The 20,407-nt window shown below is 37.6% G+C and overlaps 1 protein-coding gene across 1 annotated transcript in view; it reads left to right on the top strand.

Annotated features, from left to right (window-relative positions):
- Positions 1-20,302, top strand: part of LOC127649694 (CTD small phosphatase-like protein) — a 23,440-nt gene extending 3,138 nt beyond the window's left edge. Inside the window, exons 3-7 of the mRNA XM_052134929.1 lie at positions 3,858-3,959; positions 11,842-11,898; positions 12,726-12,818; positions 13,438-13,623; positions 17,576-20,302. Coding sequence (XP_051990889.1) covers positions 3,858-3,959; positions 11,842-11,898; positions 12,726-12,818; positions 13,438-13,623; positions 17,576-17,701 — 564 coding nt within the window. The 3' untranslated portion in view covers positions 17,702-20,302. The remainder of the gene's footprint in view (positions 1-3,857; positions 3,960-11,841; positions 11,899-12,725; positions 12,819-13,437; positions 13,624-17,575) is intronic.
- Positions 20,303-20,407: the final 105 nt, after the last annotated feature.

Raw genomic sequence — 20,407 nt, 5'->3', positions numbered from 1 at the left:
GGATTAAGTAATGATGGGGATAAAATATACTTGATTAAACATAAAAATAATATGCTTAAATATGCAATATAACAATTACAAGAAGTCAATTTCAGAAGTCATACATATTAAACATGTCACATTATCTTTACTGGACAACGTAGATACATTGCGATTGGTTAAAACACAAGTATTGTTAGATTCATACAAGCAATCCAAGCTTCAACAACCCTACCAGAAAACATATCCAAGCATTATAGCTGGTTAGCATCTTCGCCAAATCGATAACAGATAAACATCTATCTAGACTGCAATGATGCTGTCCTGAACTGTGTGATTGTTGCTGAACTGAGTTAAACAACATAGTTTCTCCAGCGGGAACACAAGACAGCCGGATCTACTTTCCTGTGTGTGCGGACATGACGCAATGATAAACCCCATAAGCCAGTGATTTCGCACCAAGTCGAACCCAACAGCTCAAAATGCAAATAATTTTTATAGACTAACCGTAGTGAATTGGGGTAAGGCAAGAACTCTGATTGTTTATGTACTCAATCAATAATGGCAATGATTACATATTTAACCATAAAGAAATCGCAAATAGTGCAGCTTTAATCATGCGGTTAGTGTATAAGCAGTGGCTTCTCACATTCACTTACTCTTGAAGTTTATGCATACCATATAGGCTATTTGTTGAATTAAATCTCAGACTTTTGTGGATTAATCTTCACACTAAGACATATCACAATTTTAATTGAATTTATTGTGCATTTATACATTAATTTCATCCCATATATAATATATTCTGTGACATTCTGCGTTTTATAGTTAATTCCGTTTTTATCAATTGATTCCACGATCATAGGGCCCTACGTACACAAGTTAATCGGACCACAACTAGGTTTGCATTCTCAAAATGGCAGTTGATGCACAACATGTATTTATCACATAAGTTGAATGCAACATAAGCGAGGTAGAGGTATCATGGCGATTGCTAATAACAAAACATTTTTGGACATATGAGAAGACCACCATGTTGTTGCAGCAGAAGGTGCTGAACATTCTTAAATACATGGACAGATGAAAAACAAGAAATGGCAAACAAACTTTTAAAAAAAATTTGATTAAGGATTGTTTAATGCATTCTTGAAAAGACAGATTAAGACTGTTGCTTGATTACGCAAAAACCCACTTTATCTTGATAATAACTGTGCATGTTAATGTACTGAGTGATGCACTTGGCAGATCCCTCTCAGATGCTTGCATGTACTGTGTGTTATTCTTCTGAGATGTCTGGAAACCCCCATGTTTTTTTTTCACACAGTTAAGGGTTAAGACATTTAGCAACACGTGCTAGCTGTGCCCACCCCTTGTTATTTAACTATTGGGAGATTATGTAATATGATAAGTATGTGTTAAACAATTATGACTTGTTCTGATTTGATAATGCAAGAGCTATATTCTATTTATTACTATTTTGTTAATGTTGTCTAGTCTTTTTAAAAAGATTTATGAATAGGTTAGGGCATTGCCTGTAAATCTTTAACTGATGAGGGTATAGCATGTCTATTCTGTTGTTAATATCACCGCTAGGCTTTTTCAGATCTCATAATCAATCCTTTAATGATTTTAGGTCAATCAGGTCCCTAAGCCTGTCTCTGATTGTAGAGGTTGTTTTTTATTTTTAAATACCAGCTGATAAAGTTTTTGCTGTAACCCCAGGAATTTACCTGCCGATAAAATCGTAAGTGTTTTTGTCGTCTTTCTGCATTCATTCAGCAGTTCAAACCAGGATCATGATTGCGCTCCAGTAGTCATTCCTAAACTTGAGTCATCCCATTAAAAAGACTTGGGGATTTGGGTAGACTCGACAGCATACTGCCTCCCTCTATACAAGATTGCCTCAACTGAGACAGTGCAGCAAGGATTAGAGAGTTAGACAGTTTACGAAATTACGGGATTTCATACAGGCTGTCGATGCTAAAGTCACTCTATAAAGCCAATGCCTCACTAGATGAATTTTCCACTGATTTTCAGTTGTGAGCTTCATTTATATAATAACTGGCGAGGTGGAGGGAGACGGGAGTATGCATTTGCATCTACCAGTGGGAGGTGGTTAATCCCTTGACCGTCGGGACTCCCTGCTGAAATAATCACTTCACAAACTCCTAACAAACTTTGAAATTATTGCTGGCAGTTGGTGGGATGGTTACACTGAACCAAGGCAGTGACCAATGATGCTTTCTTCAAGTGGACCTGGGAAGCTCGTACCTCAATCTTTAAAAATAGGGAACAAGCCTTATGCATCTTCTGCAAATACACAATGAATGGCAAAAGCTCTTTTTCTGTTGTACCAGTGAATAAACATAATTGAATAAACCCACATAACTTATACACAACATATATAATTCATTAATAAATTGTATCTAACAAATTAAGTAATTTGCTTAAAACAAACCGTGAAGGGTGAGTCATTAGTTGACTGTAATCTACACTTTCTGAACACCTGTACACATACTTATTCATGCAATTTATTTAATCTTCCAATTGTGTGGGAGCAGTGCAATGCATAATATCATGCAGATACGGGTCAGATGCTTCAGTTTATGTTCACAGCAACCTTCATAATGGGGCAAAAATGTTTGGTGCCAGATGGGCTGGTTTGAGTATTTCTGTAACTGCTGATCTCCTGGGATTTTCACACACAACAGTGTGAAATTATTTAATATATTTATATATAATTTATAATAATATTAATTTATATTATAGATAAAGCATTTAAGAGAAGGTACTTAATAATTGTACTTATTATGTACCTAAATTATAATTGATCGTGATTGGTCAATCAAATGTGGATGCATTCTACGGTCACTTATTTTTGTATAAGACTGTTTATTTGTTATCAGTATTTACAAAAACATTAAATGCTGTTCATTTCATGCATAGTTGTGTAATAAGTTTAGCTAGCAGGTTATCACAAAATAAACCCATTCAGGGTGACTGTATATCATGTCTTACTTAACCGGCTATTAAAATATATTTATAAACATTTACACATGTTATAAGCAACTTTTATGAGCATGTTCTTGCCTCCAATTCCCGCTGGAGAATTGCCAAGCCATATTGTCCGCAACCTCGCAAATGTGTTCTTGCCCAAACCTTTCGGCGCTTCTGCTTTTTTCCGTATGTAACAACAAATGATAACGTTGCCGTGAAACACTAATTGTTCTTCTTGTTATTGTTTATGCTCGTGTCTTGCTCTTATTTTAGCGAGCTTCAAGTTAATTGGCTGAGAAATTGGGGTGTAACAGTGAAGTGTTGAGAAAAGCATAAGACAGTTGTTTAGTGTGACACCTGTACTTCATTCTTAATCGATGTGTACGGTAGGCCCTCTGACAGAGGAGATAAAGATCAGAAAAAAAAACAGTTGCTAAATGTGACACCTTCAACTCAGAGTTATTCAGAGTCTGGTAGTGTGGCGCCAGATTAACCTTACCATCCAGCATCTCTTGATTTAAAGTGTGAAAAACCTTAAATCCACATGCACGGCCGTAATCCTTTCCACTTCATGTTGGATGAATATGTGAGGAAGAGCTGGGTTGTTACAGCATGATTCTGTGCAACAGCACAGGAAACACGCTTCCAAAAATGGCAGAAGCTATCTTTTAAATTTCCGGAGGAAATATGTAGATTGTTGGGAACTGCTGCTTTTCACCATCTATCTGCTCATTTGGCTTTACTCACATTGCATATACTCACATTGCATATTTTCACATTGCAGCTTAATCACCTGTGCCTCATTTCTTGCTGATTACGGTAAAACTGCTCTCTCCTTCTCTGTTCATCACATTAATCCTCTGTGTTTTGCATTTCCTCAGCCTCCAGAGAAGTACCTCCTCCCAGAGGTTAACATAAACAACTATGGAAAGAAGTGTGTGGTAATAGACCTGGATGAGACTCTGGTGCACAGCTCATTTAAGGTAATTAATTAAATAATGTAGAAATTACTCTCCTCTGGTAATTGCCTAACATAAGCAACCGTGAAGAAGCTACAGATTTGTCCTTATTGAGATGTTATGAAATTGTGGCTTCTATCTGTAACTGCCTCAGTGACTTTGACCCACTGTGACCTATTTACATCAGGCCCATATATGCATGTAGGCAGTGCTTCTTGTGATGCTAAGTGACTGCTGAGTCAGGGCACATTTATGTCTACTGATAGTATAGGAGTAGAACAGCAACACTGATTAATATTAACTTTTTCAAGCTCTTGATTATGTAGTTTGCTTTAGTTTGGTGCAAGGGAGGGTTTGGATATTTTCAGAAATAGTGAGAATTGCTGGGGTTGATCAAATTAAATTAATCTTGGGTTCTCCTAAATCCACTCAGTCCTCTTTGTTTTGGTCAAAATTTTGTCTTAAGTTATAATCAGCTTGTCTCATGTATATTAATTAAAAGGGCTCCAGAGTAAAACAAAAATGACTATGGAACCATGGACCTTATTCACAGTAGCAGCATCTTTTGAATTTTTGATGGAAAAGTTAATGAGGCTGTTATGGATAGATTAACTGGGCTCATCAATGGGTTGTACTGTTGTTTAAAATGTTTTGGATCATTCTGTTGACAAAAACCTCCAGAAAACATGAGTTGTGGAAATTAGATTTGATCTTGGAGATTTGTGTGATAGCTTTAAACAGTGGATGCTATTGAAGAGACAATAAGTCTATCTCTCACTGCCTCGTTTTCATTCACAGCAAAAATCAAATATGGCACTGCTGTTAATAAGGACTATTGGCTCCTAAACTGAAACATTAAAGCCAGCAACACATTAGCTCAGTGTTTCCAACCCTTTTTTCTGCCACAGCACACTTTTTATGAGAAAAAAAATTCTACGGCACACCACTATCCCACATAGGCTAACCATCATCAATATTTTTCCTTTTCAAGAACTTGTCCATGTTTTCTGCTCGTCTTAGTAGCGTGTTTACGGCTATGCAAAAAAAACAAGTTCCATACAGTGCTTGGGTTAGACTTTCTCAATGTCCGCCATTTTGACAGACAGGGGTGTAAAACTTCCGTCATAATCTATTATTACCCGTCATTTTAATTTTCAGATTTTAATGATAAGACAATTAATAGCTTTTATGCTCATTCAGATTTTTATTCATGAAGCATATAACAGATTATGCGTTTATTTATTTATGAACAGAACAGAAGAACAATAGAGACATGAAGCAGATTAATGGTTTTTTTTCCCCCTACATTGACAGCGGAGGCAACTAAAACACGACATATGAACAACGCAATATAAAATAAAAAAAATAAGATTAAAATATGAACAAAACACATAAAAAATGAACAGATCTCAATCGACAACTCAAACCTTCCTCCTCGTCCGCATCGACTTAAACTGTGTGCTCGCCTGTGCGTAATCAAACACTTCAAGGGAGACTGATGCTGAGGTAATTGCATTCGATTTTGCATCTTTGCCTCAGACATGACTTCTCGTAATTTGGTTCTGGAGGCTGATCCCAGCATCAAGCGCCTCATTACCCTCCACATGACAAGAGTTGCAGAAAGTGTCACAGAGGGGTGATTTTACCAGATTGCCACATAAAAAAGCAGGAGGTGTGCACAATAAACATTGAAAACATGTATTTGGAAGAGAGAAAAAAGCTTGCGGTTTCTTTGATAGCGGAAAGTAATAAAAGGACTCGTTTATGTTTAGGTATAAGAGTTTTCTTGGTGAATTTAAATTAGTTCAATAACTGGGGTCTCTGATATTCGTAAACGATAAGGTCATATTTAATTAAAAGAAATGAGACATTCAATGTCTCTTCACAAATTTGGACAATTTTTTTTATATTTCTTGTTGCTTAGTACTCTCAAAGACATTATTGGTGAAGCAAAAACATGTGTGTGAAAAACACTCTGGTGTAAAGCGACGTCACTTCATAGACTTCAATGTATCCTGCAGCACTGACGTGAGTCATGTGACAGACCCTTAACACGTATAATTATCAGTTACTTTTGTACATTAATCATCGCTCTTCACAATCACAAAAGTGACCGATTATGGTTTCGAAATGGCAAATTTCTCAGAAAGGTGAGGAGTTTGGATCCCTGACACAGTCCTGGCACAGTAGTTGGGAAACACTGCATTAGCTCTAAACAACTCTATTTTGGCTGAGGGTGTCACAGTTGCAGACTGTTTTTCTCCCTCACTTCAGTTGGAGTAATGTCACACTTGGCAATGGAGGGTATCGCATGAAGATAAAGAATTGTAATAGAGTGATTTAGGTTTTAGATTTGCAAATCATGGAGTAACTTTACCTTGTGAATGTGTGTGATTTTATGTATTTATCCCCTCGAGGCTTGCCATAGGTTGGATATGATGATGTCACACACTACTGGTTTTAGTAAATAATAAGTCACAGTTAGCAAAAATAATATATTCAACATTTTTGAATATTCTGTCTTCTCACTTTCCAGGAACAATATAAACATGCAGCTTTGAACTATGTAATGATATAAATGACTAAATATGTAATTTAGCCAAGATGTCAGTGTGTGATGTTTCAATCTTTTATTGGTCACATGTCTTCTTATCCAGATTTGCAAGTCAGAGTTCTTTTGAACTTTTTTTTCTTCTGCAGCGTAGTGCAAAATTTCTTCGCTTGCGTTTGCGGTCTCCTGTGTTTGGATGCTTTTGATTGGGAGTGAATGGAGCACAATGTGTAGTGTGACCACCCCTTTATGAGTCAGTTCTTTTGAATCTAAACCTCAGAACATAGCAAATGACTTTTATCAGTGATTTTTTTTTTTTTTTGTGAATGATAAACTGACTGAACCACAAGTCATTTATTTCTTCATGTCCAACGTGAACCAAGAACTGTTGCTGTGTTCTGTGTACTTAAATCTCGTGAGATTTAAATCCAAGTAATAGTTGGCCAGGACACTCTTGTAAAAGAGATTTTTAATCTCAATGAGTCTCTTCCTGGTTAAATAAAGGTTTAATTACTGTTTTATATATGTATATATACATAAATATAATATTGTAATATATATATATATATATTAGGGCTGTCGAATGTTAACGTGTTAATTCAGTGTGATTAATTTAATAAAAAATAAAGCGTTTGAAAAATTAATGCAATTAATCGCAGTGCCCCCGGACCGTAATAAGGAAGATTCCTGAGAAATGCAAGCTTGTAGTACCACCTGTTTACTCCAGAGGGCAGTAATTGAAATTTCAGCTGTGTGGCAACACGCAGTTCATACAGTGAAGAAAACACATTACGTTCTTGTAGCGCAAATCCGAACTAAGGGATCTCAAGATGTTTTCTAAGTATTAAACTATATTTAACTTCACACATTGACCTAAAAATTTTATGTTTATGACGCAACGCACCAGAGACGTTACACAAGCATGTCTGATGCAGGTGTACATTGACAGGTCTTTAAACAATCCCTCATAATAAGTCTCCAACTGATTGACAAATTCACTTGCGAAATGGATTGCTGTGAACTGTATGCCAGTGATTGGCTTATGTTCAATAATATGGTTGTAAACAATACATTGTATTCTAAAGCCGCTTTTTGTATTGTCTTATCAATGATTAACTCTTCTGCCACAAGAATGTAATGCATTTTGATTATCTGAATATTGTATATATATATATATATATATATATATATATATATATACATACACTCACCTAAAGGATTATTGTTCAATTTCTCATTAATGCAATTATCTAATCAACCAATCACATGGCAGTTGCTTCAATGCATTTAGGGGTGTGGTCCTGGTCAAGACAATCTCCTGAACTCCAAACTGAATGTCAGAATGGGAAAGAAAGGTGATTTAAGCCATTTTGAGCGTGGCATGGTTGTTGGTGCCAGACGGGCCGGTCTGAGTATTTCACAATCTGCTCAGTTACTGGGATTTTCACGCACAACCATTTCTAGGGTTTACAAAGAATCGTGTGAAAAGGGAAAAACATCCAGTATGCGGTAGTCCTGTGGGCGAAAATGCCTTGTTGATGCTAGAGGTCAGAGGAGAATGGGCTGACTGATTCAAGCTGATAGAAGAGCAACTTTGCCTGAAATAACCACTCGTTACAACCGAGGTATGCAGCAAAGCATTTGTGAAGCCACAACACGCACAACCTTGAGGCGGATGGGCTACAACAGCAGAAGACCCCACCGGGTACCACTCATCTCCACTACAAATAGGAAAAAGAGGCTACAATTTGCAAGAGCTCACCAAAATTGGACAGTTGATGAGTGGAAAAATGTTGCCTGGTCTGATGAGTCTCGATTTCTGTTGAGACATTCAGACGGTAGAGTCAGAATTTGGCGTAAACGGAATGAGAACATGGATCCATCATGCCTTGTTACCACTGTGCAGGCTGGTGGTGGTGGTGTAATGGTGTGGGGGATGTTTTCTTGGCACACTTTAGGCCCCTTAGTGCCACTTGGGCATCGTTTAAATGCCACGGCCTACCTGAGCATTGTTTCTGACCATGTCCATCCCTTTATACCCACCATGTACCCATCCTCTGGCTACTTCCAGCAGGATAATGCACCATGTCACAAAGCTCGAATCATTTCAAATTGGTTTCTTGGAACATGACAATGAGTTCACTGTACTAAAATGTCACCAGATCTCAACCCAATAGAGCATCTTTGGGATGTGGTGGAACGGGAGCTTCGTGCCCTGGATGTGCATCCCACAAATCTCCATCAACTGCAAGATGCTATCCTATCAATATGGGCCAACATTTCTAAAGAATGCTTTCAGCACCTTGTTGAATCAATGCCACGTAGAATTAAGGCAGTTCTGTAGGCGAAAGGGGGTCAAACACAGTATTAGTATGGTGTTCCTAATAATCCTTTAGGTGAGTGTGTGTGTGTGTGTGTGTGTGTGTGTGTGTGTGTGTGTATATATATATATATATATATATATATATATATATATATATATATATATATATATATATATATATATATATATACACACACACACACACACTAGTATTCACAGCTTCACTTTTTCCACATTTTGTTATGTTACAGCCTTATTCCAAAATAGATGAAATTCATTATTTTCCTCAAAATTCTACAAACAATACCCCATAATGACAACGTGAAAGAAGTTTGTTTGAAATCTTTGCAAATTTATTAAAAATAAAAAAACACATGTAAATAAGTATTCACAGCCTTTGCTCAGTACTTTGTCGAAGCACCTTTGACACCAATTACAGCCTCAAGTCTTTTTGTGTATGATGCTACAAGCTTGGCACACCTATTTTTGGGCAGTTTCTTCCATTCTTCTTTGCAGGACCTCTTAAGCTCCATTTCACAGCCGTTTTCAGATCTCTCCAGAGATGTTCAATCGGGTTCAAGTCTGGGCCACTCAAGGACATTCACAGAGTTGTCCCGTAGCCACTTCTTTGTTATCTTGTCTGTTTGCTTGGGGTTGTTGTCCTGTTGGAAGATGAACCTTCACTCCAGTCTGAGGTCCAGAGTGCTCTGGAGCAGGTTTTCATCAAGGATGTCTCTGTACATTCCGACATTCATCTTTTCCTTGATCCTGACTAGTCTCCCAGTTCCTGCTGCTGAAAAACATCCCCACAGCATGATGCTGCCACCACCATGCTTCACTGTAGGGATGGTATTGGCCAGGTGATGAGCGGTGCCTGGTTTCCTCCAGACATGACGCTTGCTATTCAGGCCAAAGAGTTCAATCTTTTGTTTCTCATTGTCTGAGAGTCCTTCAAGTGCCTTTTGGCAAACTCCAGGGGGGCTGTCATGGGCCTTTTACTGAGGAGTGGCTTCCGTCTAGACACTCTACCATACAGGCCTTATTGGTGGAGTGCTGCAGAGATGGTTGTTCTTCTGGAAGTTTCTCCTCTCACCACAGAGAAACGCTGGAGCTCTATCTGAGTGACCATCGGGTTCTTGGTCACCTCCCTGACTAAGGCTCTTCTCCCCCGATCGCTCAGTTTGGCCGGGCGGCCAGCTCTAGGAAGAGTCCTGGTGGTACCAAGCTTCGTCTATTTACAGATGAAGGAGGCCACTGTGCTCATTGGGACCTTCAACGCTTCAATGCCTGAGGTCTACAGACAATTCCTTGGTTCATGGCTTAGTTTGCGCTCTGACATGCACTGTTAACTGTGGGACCTTATATAGACAGGTGTGTGCCTTTCCAAATCATGTCCAATCAACTGAATTTACCACAGGTGGACTCCAATCAAGTTGTAGAAACATCTCAAGGATGATCAGTGGAAACCGGATGCACCTGTGCTCAATTTTGAGTGTCATGGCAAAGGCTGTGGATACTTATGTACATGTGATTTTTTTTTTTTTTTTTTTTTTTTGTATATAAATTTGCAAAGATTTCAAACAAACTTCTTTCACATTGAGGAAAATAATGAATTGAATCCATTTTGGTATAAGGCTGTAAAATAACAAAATGTGGAAAAATTGAAGCGCTGTGAATACTTTCCGGATTGGGGGGGGGGGGTGTGTGTGTTTTTTTTAATATATATATACACATACACACACACACAGAAAATAAAGTTATAAAATGGCTTTCAGGAGTGAGTTATTGATGGGTGTTACAAGCATGATTATCATGAAATCATATTGACATGATGCTGGTGTAATCTAAGGCAGTCATGGAGAATTATTTCATGTAGTGTCAGCCAACACAATAAGCTCTACTCATTTTTAAACATCACTATTTAGTGGAGGTGGAGGACGAGCCTGAATGTTGTTTTGCTCAACAGAGGACTGTTTGGTTACTCTGTTTGGCTTGATCACACTTAAAATATATAGTTTGAAAAGGTATTTATGGACAACCATTGAATAGTGACATCTCTTTGTTCAAACACCAGCAAAAACTTTTAAGTGTTAATTATTTTCCTCAAAGAAAGGACACACTTCCAATATGTTTACTCTTCAGCACCAACAGCCAGGTACAGCATCCCATGTTTTTTCCTTTGTAAATTAATCCTTATTAAAAGTTGAGGGCAACAGGGCAGTTTAATACAAGTATCTTTCTGTACAAGACTGAGGTAAGTTCTGAATTTACCAACTCGCGTGCTGTCGCATGCATTTGGTAACACACTCTGCTGTGTATGGTTATTACTGTCAACCCTTTAGACCTGCTCTTAGTGTAATAGGATATAAAAGGACAGTTTTATTTTGTTTAAGGCTATGACTTGTAGTAAACTAGTTTTAAATTACAAAACTGAATGCTTAAGCTAAATAATTAAAATAATAAAATTGTGTCATTTAATTTTTTCCCCCTACGACCTATTGATAAAATAAAAACACGCTAGATTACAAATATATGCTTAATCTGTGCAATATACATTTTTATTTTTCTTCAACTCATCTTCATGATGTCCATCAATAGTGCAATTTCACTTTAATTCAGTTTGAGCAACACAGCAAATGTAGACTCGACGCTGAAACTCCCGCTGCACTGCTGCTAACGCGCTGCTTCTGCTTATGATTTAAATACACTCATTTGTTAACATGGACGGCGAAAAAATATGCATTGCTTTTGTCCTGTTTCGGTGTGTGTGTGGTGTAAAACAGGCATAATAGTTGCTGTGCCCCTGCTCTCTCAGACTTGTAATACAAAACCTCTTGCTACTAAAATTACAAGGACACAGATGCCCTCTGCTGTTGCATTGCATGAATGCAAGTAAACAAACTTTATCACACATTGATAACCCCCTGTTCACTGACATCATGCAGGTTTTTATTGTGTAAGGTTTTGAGATATGTTATTTCCTAGTTGGGGCTGAGTCATAACTCCTTGTAACATTTGTTTCTTTCTCACAGCCCATTAGCAATGCTGATTTCATTGTCCCAGTGGAGATAGACGGCACAGTGCATCAGGTACAGTACCGATGGAAACTATGAACAAAACATGATTCATATTTGATAATAAAAATGTTGAAATGTCTGAAGTTGTAAAGTAGTAATTATAAATGCCCTGGAGTGCTTTATAGTCATTATAAAACCATTATAAGTCTCATGTAAGTGTATACTGGACATTTGAACTTTACTAGATGGAGTGGTGAAACAAAACAGCATGACTGATTGGCTGTTACCTTGTTCAAGTAATCCAGGATAGGCTGTCTGTCTGTCCTGCTTGGCCTATTCATGATTACTTGCACTAGGTGGCAGCTGTCTGTCTTCAAGGAGCAGATTTGTATTGTAAGTTGTGCTTGATTTATATTCCTCAGTGCTTTGTCCTCCTATCTTTCAAGGTTCAGAAGAATGACTACATCCATGATAAGAATGATTTATATACTTTATTATGACCAATCTGAATATTCTGCATTCAGATATTTTTATAGAATGCCCTGTAAACTTTATAATGGCCCATCATCCCAGTCAACTGATTTCTTATATAGCTGCACTGGATTCATGTCCCTCAAATCACTCCACACTCCCTTAAATCAATATTTCATGTCCATTTATTTGATATATTTGAGGTCTTGCTATGTAATAATTGTGTACAGTCAATCATTTATTACAAAATAAGAAATTAATTAAATGTGTCCACTTTGCTTTGGGACTGTGATCAGCATGTTGTTGATTTTGTGATGACTGGCGGACTGTACATGATACCTTGCATAGCTTCTCGTTGTTTTGTCTGCCTACAATTCTGGCTCATGTAACTTTAATTGTTCTGTGTATCACATTGTCTCCCTTTGTAGGTGTATGTGCTCAAAAGACCTCATGTTGACGAGTTCCTGCAGAAAATGGGCGAGCTGTTTGAATGTGTGCTTTTCACGGCCAGTCTAGCAAAGGTTTGTCCTCACCTAGGCACCACACTTATTTAATGTCAACAAATAATGTCAAAAAACACAAGTACATCACTACAATCAGCGAGCCCCTCTTTACTCCATACACAAAAGCAGTGCCACCTCATACTGTGATGATACTATGATATATCTGCCAGAGCACTTTATGAGCTGCTGGATGATTTAAGGCGTGCTGGGTGGGTGTTGATTCATATTCTGCTCTTCTAATATCTGACCCCCTCTCTGTCTCTGTGTGGCCTGCCTTTGTTTTAGCTGCTAATGCATGGGTAAGTGTTCCTATGGCAACTGTGACTCTTACAGTATGCGTGCCATGTACCAGTAGCCATGCCCTATAGTTGCAGTTGCTGCTACCTTATATTGTTTTAGTTTGGCAGCTTTTATGGTTCGCTGTGAAGTTTCATTTGTATCTGTATCTGATGTCCCTGACATGACTTTTCTCATACCTGTTAATGACAAATTAACTGTTGAGTGTTTATTGCAGCCTTCATTAGTTTAGATCACGTGTCTTGGTTGCTTTCGTCTCCGTTATATCAAGGACATAATGGCTATTTACTAAAGAGGCAGTTTTAAGACTAAATGTCTTTTCTATCTGTTTGTGCTTCAGTATGCTGACCCGGTGGCTGACCTGCTGGACCAGTGGGGTGTGTTTCGGGCACGACTCTTCCGGGAATCCTGTGTTTTCCACAGAGGGAATTACGTCAAAGACCTTAGTCGGCTAGGGAGAGAGCTCAGGAACGTAATTATTGTGGACAACTCCCCTGCTTCCTACATTTTCCATCCTGAAAATGCTGTGAGTTTTGATTGCCAACACAACTCTAATACAATGTTGGTTACTCTTGGTATTTCTACCTCTAATGAAGTACTAATACAATTGTAGAAACAATTTATGATGCTATTACATAACAGTTTCCAGCAAACAGTAATTTTACTGCCCACACTGAAAGCAAAAATGCTGTGCAATGTAACAAAACCACAGCCAATCAGCACATATTTGATCTTTAATATAAAGTTATGTGGAGCGTTTCTTTTTCATCTTCATTGCGGCAAAAATTCAAGTTTGGTGTGAAAAGGCCTTAACCTCGTGCGACATCGCGTCCATGCTTGGATGTTGTATTTTGGCTGCGCTATACGCAACGTTTAATTAGATTCATTAAAAATGATTGAATACGGTCTCTATAGTCTAGACCAGGGGTTATCAACCTTTTGCAAGCTGGGCCTCCCCAAAGCTGGTTCATTGCAGTTGGGGCCTAGGCTATTGCTATATAATTATATGAGGTTACATGCTTTATTGTTGTTGTTGTTGTTATTATTATTATTATTATTATTATCATCATCAGTAGGCCTATTATCATTACTAGGCTATTGCTATAATTGGGAATTGGCACCAGACCTCTGATATTAATTTATGCTTTATTATTGTTATTATTACTAGGCCTAATAGTAGGCATCATCTGCATTTTTTACAGAAGCTTGCTGGTAGGTGATGTTAATGTGAGACCTGAGCCTGCTTTGCCTTGCAAAGATCCTCAATTCTTGGCTCAATGTTTGATAAACATAGCCTCAAATCATCCTCGATTTGTGCACGATTGCGGTATTTCGTTTTGAGTGCAGTCATTTTTGAGAATCCTGCCTCACACAAATATGTTGACGCGAAAGGAAGGAGAATCTTCAAGGCGACGTCACAGAGTTCAGGGTATTCCTGCATCAATGCTGCCCAGAATGACGAAAGAGGGCAGGAGCTAAAGAGTTCCTTCAGTCTACTGTCACTCTTCAGCTCAATAAGCTGTTCCTGCATATCAATTGATAGCTCGTTTGCTGTGCACACAAACTCGAACCCACGCAAAAGAGCGATAATCCTCTTTAAAGTACGTCGCAAATTGTTTTCTCATTGCTGACAGGTGCTCAGACGCTGATTGAAATAGGGAGGAGAAATCGTGTGACGTGCCTGCATCAGTGATAAATTCTGCAAGCCTGGGGAACATGTCGCAGTTCCCTCGACTGATGCGGCCATGCCAGAGGTCTAGTTTTTGTGTGAAGGCATGCACTTTGTCTGCAAGGAGCAAAATATGAGTTTCGCGGCCTTGCAAAGACAGGTTGAAATCAAACAAATGAGCCGCTTTCTAAAGTCTATGAGCGCAGCACACACAAATAAACTAAATTGACATACTGCAGTTAAATTTCAAAATGTGGTGTTTTTATATTTATAACATTTGAATACAGTTCAGCAACATACATCACACCGACCTGATCGACCAAGAGAGCTGACAATTGACCATCACTTAATGTACCATCACCTCACGATTGAAAATGTGACACTGATTTCATATGACAGTTCAACAAACAAGTTAATAATATTAAGTCACTTACATTTTAGACGAAATAATGACTGGTTTGGTCTATTTTAGCAGCGAAAATAGATCCGATGAATCCAAACAAAGATCACAGCATAGTTATAGCGCATCTCACAGCAATACTCAATCGTGTTTTGAATGATTCAGTGTTGTGAACGAATTGGTTGAGTCAAAGATTCAATGACCCATTCACAAACATCTGTCTCATTCTTGATGAATCGGCCGTTTGAACGAATCGTTTGAATGAACGACTCAATGACTCGCTTAATGAAACCGCTTATCACCTGCATTAGCGCTCACTATCGACAAACCAATCAAATTTGTTCAAAACTTTTTTTTTTAAAATCAGTCCAAACACATTTTAATTTTTATTCAGGAGTTATGTATATACAAAACTATAACTTTTTATGACAGTAGTTTAGTGATAAAAAAAATGTGCCCAAAAAAGTTTTTTTTCCCTTCCATCGTAGCCTACTCGCGCCCCACCGGTTGAGAAGCACTGGTCTAGACTGTCATTTATGGGTTAAACTTCTGCCGCACAGAGTCACGTGACACATCAGCATGCCATCGATTTCCTTGAAGTGTTACTACAGACACAGCACCAACAAAGTGCCTTTGGTAAGAAATCAAAGAAAGGTTTTTTCATTGAAACCTGTTTGGATGTAAAAAGTAGTCTTTAGTTTCGTTTAATATGCCGCTTTAAAAAAATCGGTTCACTTTTCGCACGTCATTGCCCTGATAAACATGATGTCCACATATGTGGAAACTGGCACCACATTTCCTCAAAAGTAGAAAAAACATGTAAGCTATTTTAAATAACTTTAAATGCTAACACATCTGTGGGTCATTTCAAATCATTTTAATACATTTTTTTATATTTTAATTTGCTATCACTGTGCAATACGATTCTATTCATAAGTATTTAGTATTTATGCATTTTCACATTTAGAATAAATGGGTTCATCCAAAAGCTGAAAAATGAAGCTTTCAGAGGCTTTATATGGAGTTGAAAATGGAGGATGAAAATAAGGTGCATTTCAAACTGGTGTTATTTAAAATTTCACAATGTAGTCTCACTGTTCACTTATGTGGACATATACTTTTTGGAAAAGCATTTGATCTAGAATTTGTTTTTTCTTGTTCATTAGGTGCTACTAGTTACAAACCAAAAAGGGAAATGAAAAATGCACACAGCAGTCACCAGTCAGCAGTTTTATTGCATAACGCAGTGTTTCCCAACCAGTGTGCTGTGAAAGATTGTCAGGTGTGCCGTGGAAATGATAAAATTCCACAAAATCAATAAACGCTTGAAAAAAAAAAAAAAAGAATTCCGGGATCAAAACTCATCTTACTGAGAAATTTGCCATTTCGAAACCATAATCTGTCACTTTTGTGATTGTGAAGAGCGATGATTAATGTGCAAAAGTAACTGATAATTATACGTGTTAAGGGTCTGTCACATGACTCACATCAGTGCTGCAGGATACATTTAAAGTCTTTTTGCTTCACCAATAATGTCTTTGAGGGTACTAAGCAACAAGAAATATTTAAAAAAGTTTAATTAAATATGACCTTATCGTTTACGAATATCAGAGACCCCAGTTATTGAACTAATTTAAATTCACCAAGAAAACTCTTATACCTAAACATAAACGAGTCCTTTTATTACTTTCCGCTATCAAAGAAACCGCAAGCTTTTTTCTCTCTTCCAAATACATGTTTTCAATATTTATTGTGCACACCTCCTGCTTTTTTATGGGGCAATCTGGTAAAATCACCCCTCTGTGACACTTTCTGCAACTCTTGTCATGTGGAGCGTAATGAGGCGCTTGATGCTGGGATCAGCCTCCAGAACCAAATTAAAACTTAAATGTCTTGTCTTATTAAAATATGAAAATGAATATGACTGGTAATAATAGATTATGACGGAAGTTTTACGACACTGTCCGTCAAAAGGACGGATGATGAGAAAATCTAACGCAAGCATGTGACTTCATTCTTTTATTATTTTGCATAGCCGAATTTCAAACATTACAAGTAAACATGCTGCTAAGACGGACAGAAAACAAGGACACGTTCTTGAAAAGGAAAAATATTGACGATGGTTAGCCTATGTGTGGTAGTGGTGTGCCGTGGAATGTTTTTTTTTTTTGTTGTAAAAGTGTGCTGTGGCAGAAAAAAGGTTTGGAAACACTGAGCTAATGGACATGTATGGGATAAGTTAGAATACTCAACCACTGCAAAAACATGTTGCAAATAAAAAAACCATTCATGAAACAAGACTTAATGGAATATTTGGTTAATCGATCTCACTTTTTTTATTAATTTATTCCCTAGGTCATACTAGTCACAGCTTGGAGCCTTGGATAACTTTGTGTGTGTATTGTGCAGGTGCCAGTGCAGTCATGGTTTGATGACATGAATGACACAGAGCTCCTGGACCTGCTGCCTTTCTTTGAGGGACTGAGCAAAGAGGACGACGTGTATGGAGTGCTGCAGAACCTGAGGGGCAGGTAGCATGCCTAGCTGCACTACTTGACAAGGGGCCAGTGGAGTCCCCCGGTGGAGATCAGAGGAGCAGCTCGTCTACTCCATCCTGCAACTACCACCAGTCCTCACCTCACAGTACAGGAGTATGACACCAACCAGGACACACAGTGAAATAAACAGACATTTTTTACATTTTAAAGGACTCTCAAATATTTCTCTTTTTAAAAGTGCTTATGAGAAACCAAAAAGAAAAATGACCTTTATTCCCTTTTTCAAATGAAAATATTCAAGTCAGAACCATTCTTTGAGGTGTTGCTATGCAGGTAGAAATCTGTAGGGTTAAAGGACTGTGGGGTTTCCTCTCCAACCCAACAAAGTGCCTTTTTTGAATGTCATTTTTACCTGGGGAAAAATAACATTTTGTACACAACTTATTTCCAGAGAACCTAATCTTTACAAGAATTATATGCTTTAAAATAGAGGCAGGTCAGACTCTTTTTATAAAAGCACTGTTAAAAGAGGCCAGAGATTTTTTTTAATTATGTAAAGCTGGGTAAATGTCTCCATCTTTATTCTTGTCGTGCTTTTTTTCCTTTTCATTTTGCTTTAGCTTGCGCCATTATATAGATCAATTATCTAGACTTGTATAGGTTTACTTTTTGTTTTCTAAGAGCAAAGGAATGCATTTGCACTTGAAAGGTTACTCTTCTTGTACACTATGGCCTCTCTTGCTATACAGACTAGTAGTAAACAATCTTAAATGGAAGATTGTACTGTGCCAATCTTTAGTAGTTATTTTTATTCTCCGCAAACAGGCCCAACTGAATTGACTTAAATTATACATAAATATTGGTGCTTTTAATTGATATGCAGACAAATGTTTGGACATTTCAAAATTAATCCAGATAAGTTGCCAAGTGACTATACAAAATAGAAGTTTAGTCATTAGTATTTCTTTAAACTTGGCCTGAATTCCTTTGGTGAAATAGCCTAGACACTGCAATTGTTCCCTCTTTTGTAGTATTTCTAAAGGGAAGTGTCATTTTATAGGCGTCAGGATGCACAATTGCAAATGTATCCCTTTTTATCATTTTTTTTTTTTGTATTTATTTTTTTCCTCATTGTTTCATTTGTGTAGTATTGAACATTGGTATAGGTCCAACATCTTTATAAGACTGATCTTATTTTTAATTAGTTTCAACTTGTTTTAGACCATACCCTGCTGCTGCTAACACTGTACAGCACTACAAAAGACCTACCTGTAGGGTACAAACAGTACCAGCCCAGGGACAAGAGACTGTGCAGCTTGTGCTAGAGCATAATCCAGGGCACTACGGAACTAACATGGAACTAACCGACAAGTTTAAAGGGATAGTTCTCCCAAAAATGTCAACAAAAAAGGCAGTCATCATTTACTCAGCCTCATGTTGTTCCAAACTTGTATGACTTCCATTTTTCTGTAGAACACAAAAAAATGATGTTAGGCAGAATGTTTGCCTCAGTCACCATTTGCTTTCATTGTATTCAAACAAGATGCAATGAAAATGAATAGTTACTGATACAAACCCTTACATCTACTTTTGCATTCCATATTGGAAAGAACTTCAGGTTTTGGAACAACATGAATGAGCAAGTGAATGATGACTGAATGTTCTATCCCTTTGAGTTTGTATGGCCTTCATCAAAATGGGTTGATTTTTGGTGAGACCCACAAAACTGATATTGTGCTTGCAGCATTGCCCTTATGTAGAACGGTCTCTTGATTGTGGGTCTGAGTGTTGTTGAAGCAGTGTGCAAGTGGTGCAGACTCTCCATCACCACAGTGCCTAAGATGAGAGGAGCAGCACCTGCATTTCCCGATCTGCTGCTGAGCAGGCAATAGCCTCTCACTGCCCAGAGTCCTCCACGTCATAGTTAATTTCACTACGAGTTGTCATTTATTTTTCTTTTGTCCACTTTTTTCAGTCTTTCATCGTCTACCTCTCTCCATCTCTCTTTATCCTGTTCCACAGCAGGCAACAGAGAGCAATTCATTCTTAACTTTATGGTCTTCTGTCAGTATTTGAGATATATGTATTCTAATGTTATCCCGCAGCAGCTGTTTTCTGCTTGTTTGAGTGCTGCAGAGCCTCTCCTTCTATTGACTATTTGCTGAAGTTTACACCTTAAAGCTACCCAGATATTTGGTTTCAAAGTACTTGATTTCTAGTGTTGGAAAATATGCTTGGATTTTTTAAACACAATGCATTTCACTGATTTATGACACGTTAGAATGCAGGTGATCTGACAGTTGAAACACTGTTGGTTTTGGTCACGGTTGTGGTATTTTCCATTTGTTCTCAATGTGTTTTCACATCTAAACTGTCTGGTTCCTCGTTTCAATACACATTGTTTTTGTGATGTCACTTTAATATCTCATGCCAATACATCTATCTGAGAATTTGCCTTATTTTTTTTTTGAATATTTTTGCAGTAAGCCATATAGAAACTTTAAAGTAATTGGATTTACTCGGGTTTGAAATCAGTTCGGAGAGGCTGTACAGTGCTAATGTTTAGATTATATTTTAAGTTGAATTCATTCATTGTTATTGCAAGTTTTCTTCCGGACTCTGACGTGTTATATTAAAGCACCTTTTTAAAAAAAGAAAATGACTTTTATTTGACTTGCTGCTATGTACTAATTGTCTTTAACCCTTATATGTGTTCTGGTAAAAACAATCAGATTTACTTTTT

Source organism: Xyrauchen texanus, chromosome 9 (assembly GCF_025860055.1).
Source record: "Xyrauchen texanus isolate HMW12.3.18 chromosome 9, RBS_HiC_50CHRs, whole genome shotgun sequence".
NCBI classification, from domain to species: domain Eukaryota; kingdom Metazoa; phylum Chordata; class Actinopteri; order Cypriniformes; family Catostomidae; genus Xyrauchen; species Xyrauchen texanus.
Note: the sequence above shows the minus strand (reverse complement) of the source record. Positions and strands in the feature narration are given on the sequence as shown.